At 53.7% G+C, this 26,416-nt stretch overlaps 1 protein-coding gene across 5 annotated transcripts; it reads right to left on the bottom strand.

Annotated features, from left to right (window-relative positions):
• Positions 1 to 797: 797 nt before the first annotated feature.
• CCNE1 (cyclin E1) lies at positions 798 to 12,489 on the bottom strand. 5 transcript variants are annotated; one of them, XM_002721146.5, is made up of 12 exons: positions 12,165 to 12,485; positions 11,637 to 11,688; positions 11,440 to 11,527; positions 11,141 to 11,209; positions 7,318 to 7,463; positions 7,081 to 7,216; positions 4,251 to 4,397; positions 3,309 to 3,404; positions 2,999 to 3,133; positions 2,793 to 2,904; positions 2,549 to 2,706; positions 798 to 2,320 (listed from the first exon to the last, which is right to left on the bottom strand). In XM_002721146.5, exons 2-12 carry the CDS (start codon positions 11,657 to 11,659, stop codon positions 2,198 to 2,200), a joined length of 1,233 nt encoding a protein of 410 aa, XP_002721192.2. In that variant the 5' UTR covers positions 11,660 to 11,688; positions 12,165 to 12,485; the 3' UTR covers positions 798 to 2,197. The 5 variants fall into 5 exon arrangements, with proteins under 5 accessions (XP_002721192.2, XP_069918119.1, XP_069918121.1 ...); XM_070062018.1 differs by lacking the exon at positions 12,165 to 12,485 and adding an exon at positions 11,999 to 12,079; XM_070062020.1 differs by lacking the exon at positions 11,141 to 11,209 and having other exon boundaries at positions 12,165 to 12,489.
• Positions 12,490 to 26,416: the final 13,927 nt, after the last annotated feature.

Genomic DNA, 26,416 nt, shown 5'->3' on the forward strand with positions numbered 1-26,416 from the left:
CGGGACCATTTCAACAGCCACCACCTAAGACCCAGAGGTGACACCAGCTCTGGTTGTGTCAAGTAAATTCTGAGAGCCAGGGCAGGGCACGCTGATGTGGTATTCCTTACAGCAATCCAATCCGTCTCCATGGCCCGCCACTGGGTTACTCCATTCCTCCCCCTTTAACCTAAGTTAGACCAAGGGGGCTCCCAGCATCTCCACCCCAAGTCGTTCCTGCAGGTGCATTTTGCTTCAAACCATAAACTCACCCAAGCTGACCTCGCTGCCATTTTCACCCCCAGTCTCATCTGGTTTTAGCTGAATAGCACAACGAAAATGACTTGGGAAATGGGAGCATGGAGCCCACCGTTGAACGGCCAAAGTTAGCCACAAACTGATGAGTAAGTCCAAGTGGCTCCTCTAAGAGGGGAGAATCAGCTTTTACTGACTAGCAGCTCTCGGCCTTTGACGGAACCATGGAAATTACTGATCACTACGGATTTCATTTACCATCCAGGACTCAGATGACTGACAGCTGCCTGTGGCAACACAATTCAGAAATTCTGATCTTCCAACAAGCTACACGCGAGACATTCCGACTTCAGCGTCATGGCTCGCCCAGTGTTCTGTGGCTACTCACCTCAGATGTGACTGAACTGCTGCTAGCTCATGTTTGTCAAGCTCTCAAGCGTATCATACGACTTGGGAAATGTTTTCAGTGCCACACTTTTGCATAGGAAACACCAAATGCAAATTCACCACCCAAGATGAAGTAACACTCGGAATTGTATCATCTGACTAAATACCATTGCGGGTAGATTTAGAATGCATTTATTAGGAAAACAGTATCAAAATTTGCCACAACTACAACATCCATGTCAAAAATAGGCTCTTTCCAATCTCATACAAATATTGGACAGGTGTAAACGTCCTTCTCTTTTTACAGATTTTCACAAAGATAAAAGAACAAATTGGAAATAAGTGGTATTTATTTGCTCACCCACCCTCCCCCCCCAGCACACCAGAGCACTCTGGAGTGCAGCACACTGTAGACAAGCCCACGGGGGCTGTCCAACAAGGAGCAAGGCGAGCTGTTCACTTCAAGTGGACAGGGACCGCTAGCAAGGCACTTGGCGACCTCATCGACGGCCGGGGCGCAGACTAAACGCAGACATCATGGCCTTGAGCCACACGCAACGTCACTCGGCATCTTCTGCTTAAGAGCATATTTTCAGGCTACTGTGCTAACAAGTTCTCCAACAAAACTCAATCAATTCTTCAGGTGAGGATCTGGGCCAGGGCGAAAGGTTATTAAATAATACTAATTACAGATTCTTGCAGACCTTTAAGCAGTCCCAGGGAAGAAATCAAACCCACGGATCCTGACGGATGTGGACATGACTCAGCACTGCTGCTACCGAGGCCCAGTGACCAGGATGAGCAGGCTACCGTGAGAGGAAGACCACATAGGAGCCTCACTCCCAGCCCGGGGGCCTCAGAAGGCAGTCAGGGCCACCCCAGAAGCTCACTCCCAAGGTTTTCTTTCCAATGTGTTTGCTTCAAAGACTTGAGCTTCAAGAAGCATGAAGCCAAGAATCAGAATTTGATTACAGGCACACTAAATGTTTGACTTCTTACTTAAATTACCAGACATAGCTCATAAAACCAGCTGTCTCAAAGACAGTATTTTCTTTATTAAAAAACGGAGAGACATAGCAGCACTTAGAAAACAAGTTCATAAGAGGCATTGTACGCTGTCGACTGATAGTGTGAAGGGGGCAAGCCCCAGCCTGGCTGGCCGTGGGCTCGGCGTCACCGTGCTAGCTCATAGCCACCTGCTCCACTTCACACAATGCACCCAGAACACCCAGGGGGAGCCCAGCTGCAACAGCGGTGCTCCTCAACTTCAAGCCTTTATCGCCACGAGAACAGTCAAGTCAAGTATCACCCTCCGTAGCAGCATCGGGAGCACTCATTGGTGTTCTGGAGGTGGCTGGTGTACTTGACCCACTCAGTAAAAAAAAAAAACCTAAGCATTCAATAAAAACCACTTCTCCCTGTCCAATGTCATCCACAGAAATACTTCTGCTGTGGAAGAGCTGTGCTCCTCCATTTAAATCTCTGTAAAAGCTAATGCGCGCCTCTGCGGCAGCAGACGAAGAACCCGCAGCAGGCACTTCCGCACGGCTGTCTTTGGTGCAGGATGCTGGGGTGGTCACACTGTTCCCTGCTCACTGTTCTGCTTCTTACTGCTCGGTGGGGGGGTGAGGACCCCAGTGGGGAGAGGCGACATCCTATTCTGTTCCGACAATATGGCTTTCTTTGCTTGGGCTTTGTCCTGTGGACAAGAACCAAAGGCAGAAGTGTCAGAGTGGGAGCACGGGGCCAGGTGGCAGCAACCAGAAGCCTCTCCCGAGGTGGGCGAGGGGTCGAGCAGCATGGAACACAGCGCCTATTGCTCCGAGTTTCTCTTTTTCAAGGACTGAGAAGAACAGACGTTTCTGTGGGGCATCTGGAGCCTGCCTGGAGGACAGTGAGTGGGAGACTAAGCAGGGAGAGCACTGACCAGCAAATCCAAGCTGTTGATGTGGGTCTGTATGTTGTGCGCGTCTTCGGCGGGAACCCCCCTGAAGTGCTTCAGTTTGGAGCTTCCTGTCTCTCTTATAACCATGGCAAATGGAACCATCCACTTGACACACTTCTCGATGTCACACCACTGATACCCTGCAATGGAGAGAAGGCGCAGGCTCAGCCCGAGCGTGCTAAGTTCAACACAGCCTGCCTGCGAGCTCACCGCGAGGCAAACATACCTGACACCTTCTGCATCAACTCGGATGACGAGAAATGGTACAAGGCGGAGGCAGCGAGGACACCATAGGAAAATTCTAGGCAGCCGACATCCAGGACACAGAGATCTAAAAGCTACAGAGAAGGAGAAGAAAAGACCACTGTGGCAGGTGGGCGGCCGGCACGCGCCCCTGTGGGTCCTCGCCCTGGCTGCGGGGTGGCCGCCTACCTCTGCAATCTGTGTGAAGATTTGCTGGGGATACTGTGGCAGTAGCACCTCACACACATCATTCAGGTACGCAACCTGCATGTAGACGTTCAGCCAGGACACAATGGTCAGGGGACTTAAATGCCACTTAAGGGCCTAGAGGGAAACAGAAAGGAGACCCACGGTTGAGAAAAGAAATTCAAAATACAGCCACATTTCATGCCACAGTGTGGCCAGCCGGCGAGCACCCACCAGAGGCACGCCCCTCTCACGAGGAAAAGACATTACGTGTGTGTTTAAGAAATGGCCGAAAACTTAACTTGTAACCTACCTTCATAATCACTAATTCCATGGTAAGAATCTCGTCCCCTGAACAAGCCCCGTCGGTGACATAAGCAAACTGGTGCAGCTTCGGAGGGTAGATTTCCTAGAAGAGGACGAAAGGACGGGACGGTGAGCAAAAGGCCCATCTCCAAAACAGCTTCGGCCTCCGCCGCACCCGCCTGGCGCGGAAGGAGAGGGCTCCCTGTGGGACAGTTCAGGGGTCCCGCCGGTGCCTCACAATCCGCTCACTGCAAAGGAAGGGACACTCTCTCCGCATAAACCCGACCTGTCCTCATGACTGGAGTTTGAAATTCTCATCTTCTCAGTATCTTTTTGAACTACATGTCTGAAAGTTTGGCCCATAGCCTCTTCTGTAATCACCCAAAAATTTACTTTTTTTTTTCCATGAGGGTCAGTTATTATTTACATTTTTATTTATCTGAGAGGCAGAGAGAGAAAAAAAGCTCTTATCTGCTTGTTCAATCCCCATATGCCCACAACAGCTAGGGCCGGGCCAGGGCCAAACTGGAGTCCCCCGCGTGGGTGGCAGGAACCCATTTACAAATCCCAGGGTTTGCACCAGCAGGATGCTGGGGTCAGGAGCCAGAATCGGCATCAAATCTGGGTGCTCCAGTGTGCGATGTGGGGGCCTCAGCTGGCATCTTAATTGCTAGGCCGAACGCCTGACCCTCAAAACTGGCTCCTGGTGGTTCAAAGCTCACTTTTCTCTGTCTTTTCACAATTTTGTGGTTAAGGTAGCTGCATCAACCCAAGTATTCCATATACTCACTCCACCTCTCTGCTCAGCTGGGTTCCAGCCCTCTGGGCATGTGTCTCAAAGTAGACAAATGTAGGATATGTATTATAGACAAGTGGTTGATCTTGTGCCCTAATCTTAGCAATGCTCATGAAACACATTGTTATAGAACAAATACTGAAAATGATTTACCTCGAGTTTGGCAGCAATAAATAAAGATGAGATCCCAATAAGTTGTAGAAGTGTTTTTACAATATTTTCTTGTGTGGCCATGTACCGATCAAAGAAATCCTGTGCCAAGTAAAATGTCTCCCTGTGAAGCTTATAGACTTCACACACCTGAAAAATATTCAGTGCGTTTCAGAACAGGTACTTGAACAACAGCAAAAACAACTTGGTATAACCAATCACGAGAGATGACAAAGAACCTGGAACTCGGATATAAGGACAAAGTGTTCTGTGATCATGTAACCACAGAACAAACATTCATGGGCCACAGAATTGTCATGGAAAAGAACCAAAACAGAACGGAACTGCAGGTTCTCAAAGAATGCTGCCCCCCACCGCCGCCGCCGCCCTGGATTATAAATTTCATTATGACGTGGAGACATTTCCTCCCACCTGAGCAATACCAATAAGAATGTCGAACAGCGGCAATGCAAATGTACGTAAGGACAACAGCATGCCCAAACCACTATAAATCCCAGGAGGCAAAAGCTGTTCTAGAAAGCACTAAACAAGTGACCCAGAGACCCAGGCTTTAGATTTGGCTCTCACTTGGATTGCACTTCAGATTTCTCAAACTTCAAAACTAGGACAATGCTTGCCTTGCCCGCCTCACAAGAGCCTGGTGCAAAAGCACACGCGATGGGATTGAATGGACGGAGAAAATATTAGACCTCAGTTGCCCACCATCGAATGCCTGGTTATGCGTATAGAGCTCCATGTGACACCACCGTTGTCACTCCTCTCCAAGCCACCTCATGGAAGTGCAGATCACGGAGTGAACATGCAGAAGAGGAGCCAGAAAAACCATACTCAGAATACTGCCAGGAAACCCCACGAGGGGCCAGGCATCATGGCACAGTGCGTTAAGCGGCTGCCTGCAATGCTACTGGAGCACTGGTTCAAGTCCCTGCTGCTGTGTTTCACACAGATGAGGACCCAAGTGCTTGAACTTGGATCCCTGCTGCCTACGTGGGAGACTGCATGGAACTCCTGGCTTCAGCCTAGCCCAGCCCTAGTCACTGCAACCATCTGGGGAATAGACCAGTAGATGAAGATCTGTTTTTCTCTCTTCTCTCCATTATTCTGTCCTTAATACATAATAAAAATAAATTTTTTAAAAATTAAGAACAAAATTCTATCAATCACCTAGGCCTATTTCTAAGGTCCAGGCGAGACCATATTTAGCTTCTTTTTTTTTTTTAAAAGGCAGAGTGACAGAGAGAGGAGAGATGGACAGAGATGCAATGGTGGCGGTGGGCCAAGCTGAACCCAGGAGCCTAGAACTCCATACGGGTCTCCCACAGGGGTGGCAGAGGTCCAGGTACTTGGGTCATCTGCTGCTGCTTACCCAGGCACATCAGCAGGGAGCTGAACTGGAAGTACAGCAGCGAGGACTGGACCCAGAGCTTTGATAAGGGTCTCCAGTGTCATAGGTGGTGGATTAACCTGCTGTGCCACAGCGCCAGCCCCAACCACATTTAGCTCTTCATAGAAACATTCCTACAAAGTATGAGGAATGCTGAACTCTTCTGCTTCTAGTCCACACAAATGCTACCAAGAAAATATGGCTGGCAAATACCACAAAGTGACTGACTGGCCTGATGAGGGCACACTGAAGGCAAGGGGCAGCAGGGGATTCACCTGTAGGACTAGCACAGCGGGGCACACATAGCCCTGGAAATGGCCGACTGCAAAGGGGCACATGGCATGGGTCACTTCCAGGAAGCCAGACCCTCATCATCTGCACAAGTGTTCTCTCCTCCAGGGACCTGCCTGAGCTGTCCTTCCACTTCACCCACCCACCTTACAGGGGTATCCACGGAGCTCCCCCCAGCCCTTACTCCAGGCACTGTCTGTAAGTCACTCACAGTCCATCCCAGGAACAGGTGCACTGCTGATAAGATTTCACTTTGTATGTTTAACAAGCCTCTTGGTAATCTGTAATAACTTGTTCTTTTGATCAACTGTTGCAGAAGGACAACAGTATGATCAATAAAAGATGTGAGCTTTTTTGTAAGGATACCATTCTGTAGGGAAAGGGAAATGCACTCCCAGCAGTCACAGAGGAACAATGCCAGATCAGACTTTGAAAGATAAGGGTGTTCACACATTTTTACAATTTATGATAGCACTATCAAACAGCTGATATTCACATTCCAGCAGATACAGTCAAAAGCAACTTAATGAACAAAGTTCAAATATCAATATTTACAATTTATTGGAAATACCTTTGCAACTACTTGAACTTGATGGAAAAAAAGTAGATGCCAACTTTAAAATATCTAAAGGGTAAAGATATTTTAGAAATTCTTTTAAGGGGCCGGCACTGTGATGTGGCATATTAAGCCACTGTCTGCAATGCTGGCATCCCTTGAGTGCTGGTTCAAGTCCTCACTGCTCCACTTCTGATCCAGCTCTCAGCTATGGCCTGGGAAAGCAGGAGAAGATGGCCCAACTGCTTGGGCCCCTGACATCCACATGGTAGACCCAGATGGAGTTCCAGGCTCTGACTTTGGCCTGGCCATGCCCTGGCCATGTGGTCATTTGGGGAGTGAATCAGTGGATGGAAGATATCTCAGTCTCTGTTTCTCCCTTTCTTTGTAACTCTGCCTTTCAAATGAATAAATCTTTAAAAGGAAAAAAGAAGAAATTCTTTTAAGGTAGACCAAAAAAGGTCACATAGCTTCAGGGATACAGAGTGTCTCAATGGAATCAAACACACACAGAATCAGAACAGCAAAGAAAAATCTAGAAATGGTCAATGCTTCCAGTGAACGGGAAGCTGCAAGCTTACCTCCATTAGCCAGTCCAGAAGAATCGCTCGCATTTTAGGCTGCAGAAGAGGGTGTCGCTGCAGAAAGTGCTGATCCCTTAAGTACTTCTTTTCCTTGTTTAACATGATTTTCCAGACCTCCTCTCTATTTGCCCAGCTACCACAAACAAACAAACAAACACAAACCACACAGCTGTCAGTACGGACTAACAACGTGGAGTGAGAGGCCTGAAGCCACGTGGCAAACCCAACACTCACTTCAGAACAGGCAGCGGCGAAGCTCTGGCTGGTGCCAAGCTATGAGGATCAAACGTGGAGTTGGCGTAGACCGGCTCATCCTCTTCCTTGTCGGGTGTGGGGATCGAGGAGCAGGGGTCTGCACATACTGCATCGCTGTCCCACGGCTGCCAGGGGAAAGCAAAGTGTAGAATGTTTCATGTCAACCAGCTAGTTTTATATTAGTGAGCACTTCAAAAAATATCTCCGTCACCCTCCCCAGAGGTTCGAAGTTGAAACTGGAGATGACATGGGAAGTACAAGCCGCAGGATGACTCCAGGCTTTCATCTGTCACTAACTCCAGAGTCTAGGCAGTGAATTCCCAAGAAAACCAGGCAACCAGGAGCATCTTAGCCTCCATATCAGGATAAAAATGAGGTTCTTCTGCAAGCAAAATGGACACAGGAGAGCAAAATACAAGTGCAAGCAGCTCTTATTTTACAAAAACAAAAAGCACAAATGAATTTGCAGCTCAGATACTGAGCATGACTTCCCAAGTGCTTAAAAGATGCACTGTGGGATTATCTGGTCCAAATTTAGAGATTTTTTTCTTTTTTTGAGAGACAGAGAGCTCTCTTCTGCTGGTTCATTCCTCAAATGCTCACAATGACCAGAGCTAGAAGCCAGGAGCACTGTCCAGGTCTATCACACAGATGACAGGAACCCAATACTGCCTCCCAGTAGCATCAGTGGGAAACTGGAATCAGAAGAGAGAGCCTGGGCTCGGACTCAGGCGCTCCAGGGTGTGCAATGTGGGCCTCGTAACCACTAGGTTAAATGCCTGCTCCAAAAACTTGCCCTTTTACAGACACAACTAATCTAAAAGGTCTTAAAAGTGAAACAGAATTTTCAATAAAGATATTTACATAGCACCCCATATTCACACATTAAAAAAGATCAAAAATACAAATTGGCTGTCATCTTTAATACAGCATCTTCATTTTAAAAACAAATCTGTCCAATGTGCCATCTTCCTTTAGTTACGGGACCAGCCGAATACATTCAACAATGGAGACCTTTTGTTTTCCTTAACTCTTGACAAGACAAAATGCACGTCCACCTGGCTAAAATCACATCAAGTGACGGGCACAGGTCATACCAAGTCCATGCAGATAGCACTTGGGTGCCCTGGAAAACCTAAGTCCTACCCCAGAGCCCCACTCACACATCAGATACATAACTCATCATTAAAGACCGAAGCACTGGGCTTCTCTGCAAGATTTCAAATGCCCAGTTGTAACCATCAACATTTGGAAAAGACCAAGGTCATGTTGTCACTTACAGTATTTTCTTTTTAAAGCTACTGTTTGCCATCCTACTCTGCAAAGAACCCAAAGTTTTACTTGTGACACTTAGAAAAGAGTAACTAGGGAGCTGATCCCACTGGGAAAGTCTGACCCCTGTCATTTTTTCTGAAAGCAGAGACCCTGACTGTCGACTAGTTTACAAAGCAGACAGCTGGGGTGACTACCCACGAAAGAGGACACCTGGGCCCTAAAGACAATGCCTGCTCGCACCACAGCACACCCCCACCTTCAGAGGCAGCCCCAGCACTTCAGCGAGAGGAGCTAAGCTGGATAAAGCTCTTCCCCTAGCCAGCGTACAAAGAATTGAGCATGCAAATTATCCATGACAGCCCCTGCCAACAGCTGTGTGAGAAAGGCCACTCCTTTCAGTTCCAGCATCCTGTGCTGGTAGCATTTCCTGGACTCGAAGAGGCTCACGTTACACCTGCTAGAAGTTGCTCTTCAGCCAAGGAGTTTCAGTTTGGAAGGTACGAGCTGGGCACCACTGCCCCCAGCAAGACGGCACCTCTGAGAACAAGGCTTTGGAGATTAACGAAGCAAGGCCCAAAGACAAGCGAGATGGACCTCAAACAGTCATGGTTTCTGAAGCTGGCCTTTCTCGGAACCAGTGGCTGAGGATAATGAAGTCGGTGTTCTGTAACTAGGTCTACACCAAGTTTCACAGGAAGCACAACCCCTCTGACTGCACTTAGGAAGGAACGGGCTAACAGCAAGAGCCCCGCTGCGAGTTCCTGACCAACCCCATCTCTCGGTGCCGCTGTTCCTCACGCAGAAGCTTCGGAGAAGGAACTAATAGCCCAGATTCTGCTTCAGATACAAAAGCTGGGCCTCACGTACAACTTAACAAAACAGACATGCTAAGGAGATGTGACAAAAGGATCTTCAGAACAACCTAAAATGACAACGGTCAAAGGCTGCATGTGGCCATGGAACAGACACACTCAATTCAGCACGCTAGCTCTTAGCGGCTCAAGGTTGTTAATAGTTGGCTGAACTGTGAATCTCCACAGCGAAATTCTGCGTAAACAGGCAATAGGCTCTGTTGTAACCCCAAACTCCAAATACCAAAGACACATGGATAATTTTCAAGCTGTCTTCTCCATAAAATGTGCAGAAACCTGCTAACATGAGCATGCACAACCATGAACCCGCCTTCTCATGGAGATGGCCTGGTTATCCCTGTGTCGCAGGTATCACCTCCCTAACATCCAGGGCAGAGCCAGCCCTGTCTCGGGCGCCCCAGGGCTGCTCAGGTTATCCTTGAGAACAGACACAGCTCTAACAAAACTCCAAGAACTCAGCATGGATGGCTCTGCTTCATCTTCACTTGCAAATTTGTCTTCTCTTCAAAACACCCCTGGGGTTTACCTTGAATTTCACCAAGTACAGATTCATTTTACAACACCCACAAAATCAACCTGCTTGATTAAAAGTTTATTTTTTTTTAAATGGGGGAAAAAAGGAGAATATTTGGGGATGTGCTGTCTTGTTTCCTTTGCTAGAGTTAAGTATTTCCAACAGACAAGGAAATCCACCCCTTTTCAATAGTCATTGGGTCCTCCCCAGAAGTGCTTAGTGGAGTCTTAGCACAGTGACAAATGCCATTGCAACAACGTGGCCCACCCTTCGAAGCCCTTCATGCCTGAAACCAGGCGCATGGCTCCTGATCTCAACAAAGCGAGGTGCTGCCCACTGCTAAACTAGCTGGGGCAGTGTGCTCAGGTCAAAGCGCGTCCCGCTCAGCTTTTATCAGTGGCAGAGTCAGAAGGCCTGACCAGCTAGCTTGGAGATAGGCTCCTTCCCACACTGGGGCCGTAACTACAGTCTCCAGCCATTTCTGGAGGTAAAGAGATAATGCAAGCTCTTTCTGCACGGAACTTCTGATATTACAACGATATCACGCTGCATGCAGGGAAGTTGGCAGGAACTCCCTGAGGAGGGGAAAGACAAATGCAGTCGTCAATAAGGAAAGCGTTGAGACACACACATCACACTCCTGCTGTAGCCAGGGCAAGGCCCGGGCAGCACGGATCCATGTAGGTCCTCGCTAGATGGGCTGCGAGAATTTCTGGGGCCAGAAAGGGAAGCAGTTTGTAACCTGACCTAAAGGGGATGGGAGAAGTCCTAAAGCACCATGACCATAAGCCACAGGTGTGAACAGAGGAGCGGTGGCTGCTCACACACACAGAATTCACTGGCTGTGGGGAATAGGTGGTGGGCCCAACGCTGCCCCCACACAGGACTCCGCTTCCTCCTGGGCCACAGGAGAGGACAGAGAGGACTCCAGGTCCACTCTGGGTCTTCCCGGCACACCATGCGCCCTCAGAGAGGACCAGCCAGGAATCCCAAGACCAGCGCATGCTCGGGCACACTGTGGGTGCGGACAGGGAAGAACTCTAAGCCAGGGTCCTCAGCAGGAGAGGAGACCTGGGAAGGCCTCTGGACTCAGGGTCGGTGGGAGGCCCTCCAGGCAGGCCCAAGCCTCCAGCACACCTACCTGACTGCCGCACTGGCCTCTCACAGTCCTGTCAATCTTGGCAATTTCCTCATCTGGATCCTGCAAAAACTAACACAGAACCACCCCCACCCCCCAAGGACGCACACCAAACAACCCAAAGACAAAAACACACAGAGAAAAGGGGGGATAGTCGATTAGAGTGTGAGCACCGTTTCTGCCCCAAAGAGCCCACCCACACCCTCAACCCCCTGCAGCAAATCCGAGGCAAACCCCAGCCTGGTACCCAGGTAAGATGGAGGGGTTAGGACTTCTCCCCAACCTGTCTCCTTTGTACTCACAACGGCCACATTTGCCTTCCTTTTCCTGGACCGGACAGAGAAGTCGCTGCCGCCGTCGTCTTTCATGGTGCCCCGTTCCTTCGCATCCCTGCAGAGCCAGGGTGGCACCGAGGCAGGGGTGAGCCCTCCCCCGACCCCGGCCGCCCCTCCCCCACCGCCGCACACCCTCCCTGTCCCACTGCGGCCGGGCCACTCACCTCTCTTTCCTCTCCCTGGGCATGGCGCGGGGCTCCAGCTAGCACCTCGGGCCTGGGGGCACCAAGTGGGCAGCGAGGTGAGCGCCGCAGGCCGCGGGGGCCAGAGCCTAAGGGCTGGCCCCGGGCACCCCTCCCCCTCCCGCGCGGGTGGCGGCGGCGGCGGGAGCCTCCCGGGCCGGCCGGGAAAATGGCCGATGGGCCCGGGGTGGCCTGTCACCCGCCGCGCCGCCCGCAGCCTGCGATCCCGGGTCCGAGCCCGGGATGGGGAAGGCCCTGGATATCCCGAGACCCCCCCCCCCGCCAACCCATCACCTCCCTAGGGGCCGGGGCTGCCTCAGCCTCCCCTCAACACCTCTCCCTACCCCATCTCCGGGCCACCCTGCCCCAGGGCACCCCGCGCTGATGCCCCCGGGACCCGGCGACCCGCCCCACCCCCACTCCCACCCCCACCCCCACCCCGGCCCGGGTCGGGCGCTCGCGAAGTCGCCCCGCGGCGCCCGTCCCAGCAGCCCGCGGCGGGGCGCTTACCCGAAGCCGTCCCGGCGGCAGACAGCGGCGCACGAGCCGGGGCAGGAGCCAGGAGGCTGGAAGCGGCAGGCGAGCGGAAAGCCGGGAGGCGGCGGCGGGCCGAGCGCGCGGCGGTGGCGGGATCCGCGCCTGCCCCCTACACCGCGCTGGCGGCCGAGCCGGCTGCTCCTGCGCCCGGCTTAGAGCGGGACATTTAAAAATCCCTGCGCGCGGAACCGGCCCCGGCCCGCCCTCGCGCCTCCCCGCAGCCTCCGCCCCGCCCCGTCCCGGCTCCGAGCCCCTCAGAGCCAGCCCAAGGGCGCGGGCCCGCCCAGCGGCTGCCCTCAGAACCGCCTCCGCCGCCGCGCCGGCCAGCGAGGTGCACGGGCCGCGGGGGCGGGGCTACCGCCGGGGGCGGGCCGCGGGGCGGGGCCTCGCGCAGATGCCGCGAGGGGCGGGGCCAAGTGACAGGGCCTGCGCGCCAGACGGACAGGACGCGGGACGTGGTGGGCGGAGCCAGAGGGCCGTGGCGGGGCCTGCGCGGGGCGGGACGCGGGAGAGCGGGCCGGCGCGCGCGGAGAAGGGCGGGGCCGCGCCGGGCGCAACGCGGGAGAAGTCTGGCGCGAGCGCCGCGGAGGGGCGGGGCCGAGCGGCGCCGGAGTGGCAGCAAGCCGCGTGGCGGGCGCGGGTGGAATGTAAACACGGCGAGCGGCCGGGTTCGGGCCCAGCGCGTCTGGCGTGGCCGATGCGGGAGAGCGTGCGGCCCACAGCACCCGCTGTCCCCGGGGCTGCCGCGCGCCGCCGCCGCTGCCGCGCGCGCACCGTCCCGCCTGGCACGTCTTCCCCGCCCCTGAGACGCCGGGTTCCGGGCCCTGCGTGTCAGGGCGGGGATGTCCCCAAGGTCACAGCGCCCGGGGCCTGGGCCTAGAACCTGGGCCGTTGGGAGCCGCGTCTGGTGCCCTCTGTGTGTGTCCGTCTGCCAGTGCATTTGTTCTTTCCTTCGTTCCACTCATTCCAGCACCTTCCATGTACGGTCTTCCATCTGGGCCCTGCCCCAGAAGCCAGAGCGGCAGAAGGCCTCCTTGACCCGGGGCTTCCTGTGCAACCATCTCTCAGTTAAAACCTTCCGGGTGCTTGCCACCCATCTGAGGCTCAGAGGAGCTCCCTCGCCCTCTGGCTCCAAGTCTGGCTCCAACATGGCCCCTCACAGCTCCCCTATGTGCCTTCTGCCCGTTCTCACCTCAGGGCTTTGGAACCTGCCCCTCAGCTCTGAGCCCGCCTCTGCCTCTGCCCCTGCCCCTGCCCCTGCCCCTGCCCCTGCGCCTGCCCCTGCCCCTGCCCCTGCCCCTGCCTCTGCCTCTGCCTCGGAGTCCTCGGGTCACTGAGGGCACCTGCCTCAGCCCTACTCGCTGCGGGGACCCCCAGCCCTTGGTGTAGTGCCTGGAAGAAGGGGGACACCCAAGTTGTATTTATGAATGCATGGAGAAGCTGTGATGTTCGGCAGATTAGGTGTATGAAACACACTTTAAAAATTTTATCCATTTGAAAGAGTGGAAAAAGAGGCAGAGAGAGACATATCTCTACTGGTTCATTCCCCAAATGGCTGCAACAGCCAAAACGGGGCCAGGCTGGAGCCAGGAGCTTCATCTGGGTTTCCCACATGGGTACAGGGGCCCAAGCACCTGGGCCATCCTCCACTGCTTTTCCAAGTGCATTAGCAGGGAGCTGGATTGGAAGTGGAGCAGCTGGGATTTGAACCAGAGCTCATATGGGATACTGGTGTTCCAGGTGGCAGCCTAACTGGCTGTGCCACAGCACCGGCCCCTAAAATGCATTTTTGACTTGTGATAGTTTCAATTTACAATGGGTTTATCAGACAGGAACCCTATGATAAGTCATGGAACATCTGTACTTCCATAAAAAAAATCAAATAAGTGGTTTTCCAAAAAAAAAAAAAAAAAATACAAAGCAAGACACAACTGCCCACTCAGGAGTTGCCAGTCTGGCAGGGAGGCAGTCGTTTCCGTACAGAGCAACAAGGGCTGGGCTGGGAAAATTCTGGAGCTATGACTTCATGTGGGAAGGGGGCATCAGGCCTAGCCTTGGATGCCGAGGTTGCATCAAGCAGGGAGCAGCTAAGCCAGGAGAATGAATCGCTTTATCAATAGACCAGACAAGGCTGTGTGAACAGCCGGCACAGCAGCTGGGAGTCTTTAGAAGTCTGCTGATCCCCGGTTGGCCGGAGCAGCTCACCTGTGCGTGTCTGGGTTCATTTCATTCTGCGTCTGCTGCAGGGCATTCACTCGGTCTTGGGAGATTGTAGACTGCAGCCGTGGTGGACCAGCTGCTGTGCAGGGAGAGCAGCACCTCCCCTCTGCCATGAGACTTCAGCAAAGTTCCTTCACCTCTCTGTGCTCCAATGTCAGCATTTTTTAAAGATTTATTTGAGAGGCAGAGTTTCAGAGACAGGGAGAGAGACAGATTGAGAGAGCCAGGTCTTCCATCCACTGGTTCACTCCCCAAATGCCCACAACAGTCTGGACTGGGCCAGGCCTGGACCAGACCTGGGACTCCATCCTGGTCTCCCATGTGGGTGGCAGGAGCCTAAGCACTTGGGCCATCTTCCACTGCTTCCCCAGATACATTAGCAGGGAGCTGGATTGGAGGTGGAGTAGCCAGGACTTGAACCAGTACCCATATGGTATGCCAGTGTCCCAGGTGGTGGCTCAACCCACTGTACCACAATGCCAGTCCCAATTTCCTCATCTTTAAAATACATGTGATTCTGGCCCGCGCCGTGGCTCAATAGGCTAATCCTCCGCCTTGCGGCGCCGGCACACCGGGTTCTAGTCCCGGTCGGGGCTCCGGATTCTGTCCTGGTTGTCCCTCTTCCAGGCCAGCTCTCTGCTGTGGCCAAGAAGGGCAGTGGAGGATGGCCCAAGTGCTTGGGCCCTGCACCCACATGGGAGACCAGGAAAAGCACCTGGCTCCTGCCTTCGGATCAGCGTGGTATGCCGGCCTCAGCACGCGGGCCGCAGCGGCCATTGGAGGGTCAACCAACGGCAAAAGGAAGACCTTTCTCTCTGTCTCTCTCACTGTCCACTCTGCCTGTCAAAAAAAAAAAAAATGTGATTCTTATTGTCCCAATCTCAGGATTGCTGTGGGGGAATAAATATATTTATATCCATGATGCCCTTGCAACAGTCTCTGGCACATAGTAAGTGCTCAATATGTATTGATCACTGTTATTCATAAAGAAGGGTGGGAACATTTGCTTGGCTTAGTACCTGATCCATGCCCTAGGGATGGTGGAGGGGTGAGGACAGGAGACAGAACACAGAAGTTAAGTAAGATCCTGGGGTGGGTAAGGGGGAAGTCCTTCCGGCTAGCATTGCTTAACATGGGGCCCCAGACAGACTGCAGGGACCAGAAAACTGCCCGCTGGCAATGCGGGCCCATCCACGGACCTGTGTGCCTTTGCCTGGGCAGCTGGGGCATAGCTTTTACCAGCACCTTTAAGGCCTCTTAGAAAGGCAAGGGGCTTGCTGCTGGAACAGGTTGATCATGGTGGCAGAGCACAGCTCCAGCCAGGGCTTTGCTGTCAGGCAGGGTTGGACCGACTGTGGCTGCCTGGATGAGGCCATACGTGGAAATACTGGAAAAGGGGCCAAAGAGGCTGTCCTAGTGGGAGCTGAGGGGTGGGGGCCAGGCAGGCTGAGCAGGACCAGAGAGGGACTGCAGCCCAGCATCAGGGAGCCCAAGTGTGGGAAAGCCCTGGAGGCTTGGCTCCCATCCTCGCTCAGCCTGGGAAGTCTGCCTGCACAGGCCTGCCAGGGCAGCCAGCACCCAGGGCCCCAATCCACGCTCCCCAAGGCTCAGTTTCCGCTCCCACTGCCACGGACAGACCCCGACTGGGGGGCCTGACAAAACAATGGGTGGGTCCAGCCCTGGCCTCACCCCTCTTACACTGGGCAGCAGGTCCAGGGAACACTTCTTTAGACAGAAGGGTCTGATCAAGAGTTCAGTGAGGGTTAAAAGTGTCCTTTGCACATAGTATGGGGTTGCAGCTGCCGTGGGTAGACTCTGCTAACAGCAGGGTGGCAAGAACAGAGATGGCTTGGAAGAGACTTGCGGGAGTGGGGGTGAGGGAGCAGGTTGGGGGGTGGGGGCAGATCTGCAGCCACAGGCTACCCGCGCACGTGGGCCAAGGCTTTGTTCTGCGCCTGATCACCATAGCCCCAGCTTTAATTTAAATCTCCTCTTTTTGGGTTTTTGGAAGACAAGCACAGCTGCAAAGCAGAGCAGGGGCTTGGAGAGGGGAGGCTCTGGCATCTCCTCCTGGTCAGGGATCAACATTTTTCTCTAAGCACCACCCTCTTTTGCACTTTGATGGGAGAGGAGCCTTGCCCAATCACAGCACCACATTCCTGGCTTCAGGATTGGTTCAGGCCGAGGCACATGACTCACACCGGGCCAATGACAACCCTCAGGTGTTGCTAAGCTGCCTGGAAGTGGGCCTGGAGCCACAAGGCCATCTTGCCACGGAAGTTGACCTTTAGAGGAAAGCCCTGTCTGCAGTGCACAGCCAGAGGTGCTGGGAGGCAGGTTTCTGACCCCTTTAGCCCCCAGGCCTAATCAAGCACAAGACTGGATTACTGGGAACTTTCCTGATGCTGGAGCCAATTAATTATTATCATGTCTTTATTTAGCCAGTTGTGGTTGGGTTTCTCATAACTTGCATGGGTGTCCTGAGTAAGCAAAGAGAATGAACTGTGCAACTCTGTCCTGCCTTGGGGCAAAGCCTAACTGTGGTCCCCCAGGCCCACACAGGCCCTTCTCTTTAAGGTCATACATCCGCTGGTGCCTGGTTCTGGGGGTGCCACGCCTGGGTCTGCGAGCAGGCATTGGGTTCATTATCTCAACTCCCCAGCAGTCCTGGCACCCCTGGTGACCCCCCTTTGTCCCTGGCTCCCATTGGTCCGACAGGAATCAATTTATGAACCAGCCCGGCACTGCCCAGGGCCAAGCATTCACGGGTGGAATGGCTTGGCCCTGCCCTGCAGGGACATCTCACACACACTCTGCATGCAAGCCGGATGCTAACCGAGAGGACTCACCACCCAAAACACCACGGGACAGAGGTCACAAACAGACGCTGGCAGCCCACAGAGTATTCGCAAAAATTCCAGCTCCTGCAGACACGAGAGCTTCTGGCTCACTGAACAATAGGACGATTTGGCAAAGTAGAGCCTGCACCTGTGAGGAGCAGCAGCAGGAGGCTGCCCTCTTCCAAGGGGCAGCTTCTCTCTGGATCATTCCTCCTGTAGGGATCAGCCCGACCACTGCTGTCTGACCTTGGAACCCCACATAGGAATTCAGAGCTGACTCAGAGCCTACTTCTTTAGGGTTCTGGATGAGGGAGGGTCTGGCTTAAATAAAGAAGAGGGAGAGGAGGAAGAAGGGATTGAGGAGGGGCTACACTGATAGGATCCCAGTCCTAGGGGCCTGAGCATTCCCCGGAGCCCAGCCCAGGTCCTGGGAAGCCAAGTTGGTTGCGTAAATAGATGGATGGATGAATGGGTGGGGGCAAAGGTGAGCCTGACAGAAAGCCTCTTCCAGGTGGAGATAGGAAGGCAAGGGGGCCGGGTGCATGGGGTCAGGGGTACATTCTTTGCTGGTATTAGGGACACAAAGGAGATTCGACACTCAAGGCCAGGGCTACCCCCACCTCCCTCCCTCACCTCTCTCTCCTCCTGTGCTTGGCGAGCCTCTCCACCTTTAGCCTTTCGTGACAAATGATATTTCCCACTCAGATCCACTGGCTTGGAAGAGAAAATCTACCGTCCTGGCCCTAAGTGGGAAATCAGCCTCGCCTGCCACAAACGGGAGGAAAGCACCAAGAGATGTATAAGGAAAAGCAGGGGGCCGGCGCTATGGCATAGAGGGTAAAGCTGCCACCTGCAGTGCCGCCATCCCATATGAGCGTGGGTTCGAGACCCTGCTGCTGCACTTCCCATCCAGCTCTCTGCTGTGGCCTGGAAAAGCAGTAGAAGATGGCCCAAGTCTTTGGACCCCTGCACTTGCATGGGAGACCCAGAAGAAGCTCCTGGCTTCAGATCAGTGCAGCTCCAGCCATTGCGGCCCACTGGGGAATGAACCAGCGAATGGAAGACCTCTCTCTGTCTCTCCTCTCTCTGTGTAACTCTGACTTTCAAATAAAAACAAATCTTTAAAAAAAAAAAAAAGCAGAACTGGTGGGGCACAGTCTGCCCAAGCCTTGAGCCTGTTTCAATTCTGCTTCGGGGAGCTCCCTGGACTAGTCAAACCCATGGAGATAGACAGTTGATTGGTGGTTGCCTTGGGCTGGGGCGAGGGTCCTGTTGAATGGGAAAGGAGTTTTTGGAGGTCGGTGAGGGATAGCAGCAGCAGCAGCTGTGAACAAGCTGAATGCCACGAGTAGCAACGGTCATGACTATTTTGCCGTAATATCTTTTAGAAGCTGAGCAAACTTCAGAGACTGTGTTAAAAAATAGGGACTTCGCAGCTCCAAACTGAGAACTTCTTGATGCAGCAGAACAAGAAGAGAATTAGAAAAAAAAGAAAACTCATAATGGGAGGTGTTATTATTTAAAATTAATACAGAGTACAGTGTTCAGTGTAAGGGAGAGGAGAAACAGTGGACGGGGTGCAGAAGGTCACAGGAGGGCTGGCACCCCGGGGGATGGTGCCATCTTGGAGAGCGTCCCATAGGAGGAAGCCTGAAGCAGCCGCTGAGGCCAGGGCCCGGTCCCCTGGGCCACGACACGTGGGTCCCAGCCCCACGCCTCCTCTCAGCGGACCTTGGGGCAGTCACATGACATCTCCACTCACCCTTCTCCCAAGCCTCTGCCACATACTGCGCCCCGGGGTGAACTTGGCACTTCCCTACCTGCTGCTCCGTCCTAGGAACCCGCACCACCGTTCACTCAGTGGCTCAGACCCCAAACCTGGCGTTTCAATTTTCCCCTGCCCTCGCTCTCTGCAGGCCTCAGCAGGCCCCAGCAGCTCGTTGGTCCCCCAGATATTTCCAGGCTGCTTCCTTCCCTGCTGCCACCTTAGACCAAGCCACCATCTGCTTTGCCTGGAGGGCTGCTCCGTGTGCGTCCTGAACAGGTCTCCTACCTTCGATGCCCCTTCCCTGCTAAGATGCCACTGTCACCGCACAACTAGTGTCATCTCTTTCAGAAGTAAATCCCTTGAGACCTGCCCCTTGTCAGTACCATTCAAGAGCTTCACCCTGGCTGTAGCATCGTGTCAGGTGGCCTCTGGGTGCACAGGGCACTGCCTGGCTCTTGCGGGCTCTTCCCCAGGGCGCCGTCATCCCAGCTCACTGGCTCACGTCCCTTGTCGGTGACACACCGGGCCTTTGGCTTCTTTGGTGCGTGTGCACCTGCTGTGAACCCCCAAGCTGCTCATTCCCCAGCGTTTCTCAGCCCCCAGCGCCTTCACTGTCAACATCCCCTCCTTTCCTAGCCACCTGCTCTCAACTAGGCTGCTTCCGTCTCTAGACGGTTACAGATTGAGCATCCCTCGTCTGACATCCGAGATGATCCCCAGTCCGAAGCTTTTTAAACACTGGTGTGATGCCACAAGAGGAAAGTTCCATGCCTTGAAACTTGTTTCATGCACAAGATTATTACAAACACTGAGTAAAATCACTTTCAGGCTATGTGTGTAAGGTGTATAGGAAACATATTTTTTTAAAGAAATATTTACTTTTATTTATTTGAAAGGCAGAATTACAAAGAGAGGGAGAGACAGAGAGAGAGGTCTTCCACCCTCTGGTTCATTCCCCAGATGGCTGCAACGATCAGGAACTGAACCGATCAGGAGCCAGGAGCTTCTTGGGTTCTCCCACGTGGGTGCAGGGGCACAAGGACTTGGACCATTTTCTACTGCTTTCCCAGGCACATTAGCAGGGAGCTGGATTGAAAGTGGAGCAGTCAGGATTCAAACCGGCGCTCATATGGGATGACAGTGTTGCAGGTGGTGGCTTAACCCATTACATCCGTCACAACGCCGGCCCCAGGAATTTCATTTTTAAACCTGGGTCTCATCCCCAAGACATTTCATATGGATATGCAAATTTTGCAAAGTCTGAAATCTAGTCCTGGGTATTTTCTTTCTTACCTTTCTTCAATTTTATCTCTGCACCCTGTTTGTTTTTTTGTTTTGTTTTGTTTTGTTTTTGTTTTTGTTTTTGTTTTTTTTGTTTTTTTGTTTTTTTGTTTTTTTTTTGATAGGCAGAGTGGATAGTGAGAGAGAGAGAGACAGAGGGAAAGGTCTTCCTTTTTCTGTTGGTTCACCCCTCAATGGCCTCTGCGGCCGGCAGGCTGCGGCCGGCGCACCGCGCTGATCCGAAGGCAGGAGCCAGGTGCTTCTCCTGGTCTCCCATGGGGTGCAGGGCCCAAGCACTTGGGCCGTCCTCCACTGCACTCCCGGGCCATAGCAGAGCTGGCCTGGAAGAGGGGCAACCGGGACAGAATCCGTGCCCCGACCGGGACTAGAACCCGGTGTGCCAGTGCCGCTAGGTGGAGGATTAGCCTATTGAGCCGCGGCGCCGGCCTTGTTTTTGTTTTTACTTTATAAACATTTTCAAACATACACACAGGTAGAGACATGATAACACCATGAACACTCACATGCTTCTCCCACTGGTTTAATAGGGAGGATGTTGTCACAGTTGCTGCGCTGGGCCAGGGCTTTTTTTCTCAGCTGAGGAATTTCAAGGTGAATTCCAAGCATGATGTCATTTCACTTCTACATACTTGTGAATGCATTTTTAAAAAAATATTTGTTTATTTGTTTGAAAGACAGAGTTACAGAGGCAGGGGCAGAGAGAGAGCGAGAAGTCTTCCATCCACTGGTTCACTCCCCAAATGGCCGCAATGGCCAGAGCTGGGCTGATCCGAAGCCACTAGCCAGGAGCTTCTTCCGTGTCTCCCACACAGGTGCAGGTGCCCAAGCACTTGGGCCACCCTCTACTGCTTTCTCAGGACACAGCAGAGAGCTGAATCAGAATCGAACCAACACTCATATGGGATGGCGGCACTGCAGGTGGCAGCTTTACCCTCTATGCCATAGCGCCGGCCCTGCGTATGCATTCCTAAAAGGTAAAGATGTTTTCTTATATAACCACCATGCCAGTAACATCTAACAAAATAAGCAATAATTCTTGGCGTCATTCAACACTCCATCTCAAATGAAATCCCCCCCTTGTTTCAGATCCGTCTTTTACATGGGATCCACGGCTACACTTGCTGGTGGTGGTCTCAGTCTTCTGCATCCTGGTGAGACCCCTGCTTGTCCGTCTTCGCTCCAAAACCAGAGCCACTTCCTGCAGAATCACTTCACTGTCTGCATTGGTCAGTTTCCTTCTTCATGAAGTTGTGTGGCTCGTTCCCTCCTTCCCGGACCCCCTGCAGATGCAGCAAGCTCTTGAAACCCGGCTGAAGTTGTGCCTGGAGGTGACGTGTGTGTCTTGTGTGCATGTGTGTGTATGTGTATGTGTGTGTATGTGCATGTGTGTGTGTGTATGTGTGTTATTGCCTGCACACCCCATGATGTCCAGCTGTCTCATTCGCATCGTGCTAGGATTAGCCAGTGGCATCAGGTGGTAACAACCCCCTCCCCCATTGTCAAGTGTCCCCTCAGCCCCTCACTGTATACATTCGTCCATTCATTCATCAAACGCTCACCTAATAGTTTTATGATTGCTGCCTGAAGTAGTTGTTTGATCAGGGTTTGCAAAATGGGGTGCATTTCCCACTTTCCTTCATTTCTTCCCAATCAGCAGCACCCCAGGGGGCGGGGGCAGGGCGGGGGAACAGTTTGGTGTCCTACAAGCAATGGGGGGGGTGCGTATTCTGTAGGGAACTTAAGAACTATTATTGCAAAGTGCACTGCGATCCTCTGCTTCTTGTCACTGCTGTGTCCTGGCGATCCAGAGCTCCGTGGGTAATGAAAGCTGTGCGGCAGAGTGCAGCACCCCCAATCTACCCCCACCTCCACCCCCACCTTGGGAAGCCACTGTTTACTCGCTGGAGGCTTCTGCAAGGAATTTTCCGGGGGGGGGATTCGGTTGCTCACATGGCGGTGTAAACACTCCACCCTTTTCAGGAAAGCCCACATCTTTATTCTTCCGGCACTTGAGAGGTTCATCCACAGTTGCACTGTGCTTGCTTGTTGGGGGCCCTTTGCCTGTCAGAACGAGGCTGCCCACAGGCACAAGGGAGGCGCGCCCCCTTTCAAACATTTGCGTGAAAAATGTGTGAGTGAAGGCTGGGGGGGCTTGGGAGGCATCACAGTGCTGAGTGGGGGCAACATTCCTGGGAGAAGACCCAGGGGGAGCCACAGCTGGGGCTGGGGCTGGGGCTGAAGTTGGAAGGGGCAGCACTGTGGCTGCAGGAGCAGGGGCTGCTCTCTGTGCCATGCTTCCCCCCAAGGAGGAGGGGACTGGATCCCAGGGCAGGCGCCGTGCCACCACCCGCCTGCCCCAGGACCCCGTGGTGGAGCCGCTTCCTCGGGAGCCGCTCTCTACCTGAGCACAGAGATTTGGCCACCTTCTCGGCGAGCATCCGCTTCGCTCTCTCTCTCTCTCTTTCTCTAATTGCTCTGTTTTCCTTCCACTTCCCAAGCGGTTGGCTAGTAACACTGAAGTCTGTTTTATATACATATAGAGAGTTAGCAAACACAAACTGTGCAGGGAGCTGCGTTCCATCTTTACGTTATCAACACACAAAAGCAAGAAAGCTCCAGGTTAGACCATCTGCAGCTCAGCCCCCGTGTGCGGATGCCGTATGGTGTGAGTGCCACAGCACATCCTGGCCTCCCTCCCACGCCCTGCCTGACCAGGCCCACTGACTGCCCGTCCCGCGCACAGCACTGGGCCACCAGCAGGAGCAGTGGAAACCTGCCCTCAAGTGGGATAGGGGTCCAGCTGGAAGTCAGTTGACCAACATATGGCAGTGAGAACTCTTGAGAGAGTGGGGTGACACAAGCAGGACGATGAAAGATGGTTCAGACAGGCCTCCAGGAGGGGACGCTGGAGCTTACCCTGAGGCACTATGGGGAGAGCCTCCCAGACACACTGAGTGGTCTGTGCAAAGGCCCGGGGGCAGGAATGAGCTCCCCATGGCAGAACTTGCTTCAACAGCAAGCAGGCCCGAGTCTGGGAGCAAGGGAGAGTGGATGACACAAGGAACAGGAGAGAGGCAGAGCGGCGAGTCTAGATTTCACTCTGATGCTACCAGAAGCCCCTGGAGCTGTGAAGTAGCAGGGTGACCAGCCTGATTTACATATTTAAAGGGCACTCTGCTGCTCCTTAAGGGAGCATGGACCCTGGGGGACAGGGGAGATGAGAGCCAGGGAGACCAGGGGTCCAAGCCGGGCATGATAGCAACTTGATCAAGGTTGGGGCAAGGTGTGCACAGGGGCCAGGTATGCCTGCAACAGAGAGAGCTGCCCGGTGCTGGGAGGTGTGAGGCCCTCCATGCCCAGGGCTGCAGGGCCAGGCTGCTGGCTCGCCTAGCTGGGTAAGGCCAGGGCAGGTGGCTGTTTGTCCTGGTGGGGATGTCCATTTCCCAAGGCCCCGCGTGTCCCAGCAAGCCTTGCACCCACCCTGCACTTCCTGGGGGCCAGGTGGCCCTGGAGTTTGCAGCTTCCTCCTCTTCTGCCGTTTTCCTTCCTAGCCTGCCCCTCTCTCCAGCTTGATCTGTCAGTATCACATTCAAGCCTCGGCTCCAATGCCACCTCCCCCGGGACATGGTCCCCACTGCACCGCCTGCAGATGACACCCTGGATGCCCAGGGGTCCAGCCTGTGACTTCCAGCCCTAACCATCACCGAGGGCTCTCTGACGATGGGGCCCGAGTCCTGCCCGCCTCCGGCCCTCTTCACTGACTTGGTCAGAATTGCTTTTGTTGCCAGTAGCAGAATCTTGCTTCCAACTGGCCTAAGGAGAAAGGGGATTCACTGGCACCTGGTATCCAAAGTGTGGGAGCTTCAGGTACAGCTGGCTCCAGGCCCCACTGTGCCTGTGTCTCGTTCCTGCTGTCTGGCTAGCCCTCGGCAGGTGGCAGCTAGGAAGGCCCACTCAGCTACCCTAGCAGAAGCCCCAGTCTTCACATCCCTTGGTCTGGCTTAGATCATGTGCCGGTCCCTGTCACAGGGCTCTGATTGGTTGGGCTTGCATCACATGCACACTTTAGGGTTGTGAGTGGGGCTGATACAGAGCAGGCGAGGCAGCACGAGCCCCTGCGAGGGTCCTCCCTGTCCAGGGTCTGCAGGTTCATGTCCCTTGCTCCTGGACTCCTGCCCCCAGCTCTCCAGGATCACCTCAGCACTGGAGCGCTGTGACAGCCGAGGCTGCTCTGCCCTCCCCCACCCCCAACAGACAGCTTCATTCTTGCAGCCACCAAGCGGGGTCTTCCTGTGATGTCAGCGGCCCACACGGTGCTTGAAGCCCTTGAGGGCTCCCCAAGGCCCCCGAGATGAAGGCTACCCACCCTAGGAAGGCGTGTCTGGCCAAGGGGATCTGGCCTATGTCCCTGCAGCCCCATTGCCTACTTCCACCGCTTCCTTCCTCTGGCCCTTCTCCAGGCTCCTCAAACTACCTCGAGCGCCCCCGGTGCCTCTGCCTACAATACCCTTGCACTGCTTGTCTGATTGACAAACGCATCCTTTTCCACACCAGCTCAGGCATCGCTTCCTCCAGGAAGCCCTCTAGGACTGCCTTGAGCAGTTATGAGCACCCTTTGCTGGGCGTACCTAGCTGCTCACCCCTCTGAGCTAGGCTGAGTCAGGGTGTCCCTCTCTGGCCCCTGCCTGCCGGTTAAGTGTCCATACTTTTCCCATCCGTCTCCTGGGTGCCTTGTGCCAGGCCCAGCGCCGGCACCTGGGTATAGTCTGTTGACTGCGCTGAGGATGCTGGGTAGTGTGGGATCTTCTCCCCACCCAGGCCCACGGTGTAGTGCCCGGCACACAGAGATGCAAAGTAAATACATAAATATGCAAAAGTTGAAATAACAAGAGGAGGAAGTAAAGGAAGGTGAGGGCAGAAACCAATTCATTTTGCTTGCTCACTCTGTCTCTCTCCTTGTCTCTCTCCCCATCCTGTTTACACACACGGCAGCCCAGGGCTCACAGCAGACCTCAACAAGACCATTACCGTGGAGCCTCCCTGGGAGCCTGGGCACCCTTAGGAGCCCAAGCTGGTGCTGGCTCATCTGAAGGCAGGAGACAGGTGCTTATCCTGGTCTCCCATGCTGTGTAGGGCCCAAGCACTTGGGCCATCCTCCACTGCACTCCCGGGCCACAGAAGAGAGCTGGCCTGGAAGAGGAGCAACTGGGACAGAACCGGTGCCCTGACCAGGACTAGAACCCGGTGTGCCGGCACCACAGGCGGAGAATTAGCCTATTGAGCCGCAGTGCCAGCCTCTGTAACTCTTCTAAATATATAAAATAAATCTTTTTTAAAAACTTATTTGAGAGAGAGAGAGAGAGAGAGAGAGAGAGATCTTCCATCCACTGGTTCACTCCCCAAATGCCTACAACATCTGGAGCTAAGCCAAGTTGAAACCAGGAGCCAGGAAATCAGTCCAAGTCTCCCATTTGGGTGGCAGGAACCCAAGTACTTGAGCCGTCATTTGATTCTTTCCAGGCGCATTAGCAGGAAGCTGGATCAGAAGCAGAGTAGCCAGAACTCCAACTGGCACTGCTATGTGGGATGCGGGCGTCCCAGGCGGAGCTCAACCTACTGTGCCACAACGCCTGCCCATGATCAATCAGGGTTTCTTGGTGCCAACTATTTATTTATTACTACAAATTTATTGAAAGGCAGAGTTACAGGGATAGGGGGACACGCACACACACACACACACACACACACAGAGAGACAGACAGACAGACAGAAACAGACAGACAGAGATCTTCCATCCTCAGGTTCACTCTCCAAATGGCCACAACAGCAAGAGCTGGGCCAGACAGAAGCCTGTCTGGAGGAGCTTACTCCTGGTCTCCCATGTGGGTGCAGGGGCCCAAGGCGCACACATGGGATGCTGGCACTGCAGGCACAGCTTAACCTACTGCCTCACAGTGCTGGCCCCTCTTGAGGCCATTTCTGTGCCAATTTCCGGGCTGGTTTGAGTGGTACTGTTCTTGGACTTGGCCATGTCTGCGCTGTGATCCTGAGGCACTGAGGACTGGAAGAGGGAGAGAACTTCCCCTTTCTCTTAG

Source organism: Oryctolagus cuniculus, chromosome 18 (genome assembly GCF_964237555.1).
Source record: "Oryctolagus cuniculus chromosome 18, mOryCun1.1, whole genome shotgun sequence".
Taxonomy (NCBI): Eukaryota; Metazoa; Chordata; class Mammalia; order Lagomorpha; family Leporidae; genus Oryctolagus; species Oryctolagus cuniculus.

What these genes read in the sequence shown, in the direction of transcription:
- CCNE1 (XM_002721146.5), bottom strand. Translation starts at nt 11,659, where the DNA reads ATGCCCAGGGAGAGGAAAGAGAG. An exon ending in GAGGCCAGTGCGGCAGTCAG is followed by an intron (nt 7,464 to 11,140) that starts GTAGGTGTGCTG and finishes TTCCCCTGGCAG; the next exon opens with CCGTGGGACAGCGATGCAGT. An exon ending in TTATTGCTGCCAAACTCGAG is followed by an intron (nt 3,405 to 4,250) that starts GTAAATCATTTT and finishes GTCCTCTTCTAG; the next exon opens with GAAATCTACCCTCCGAAGCT.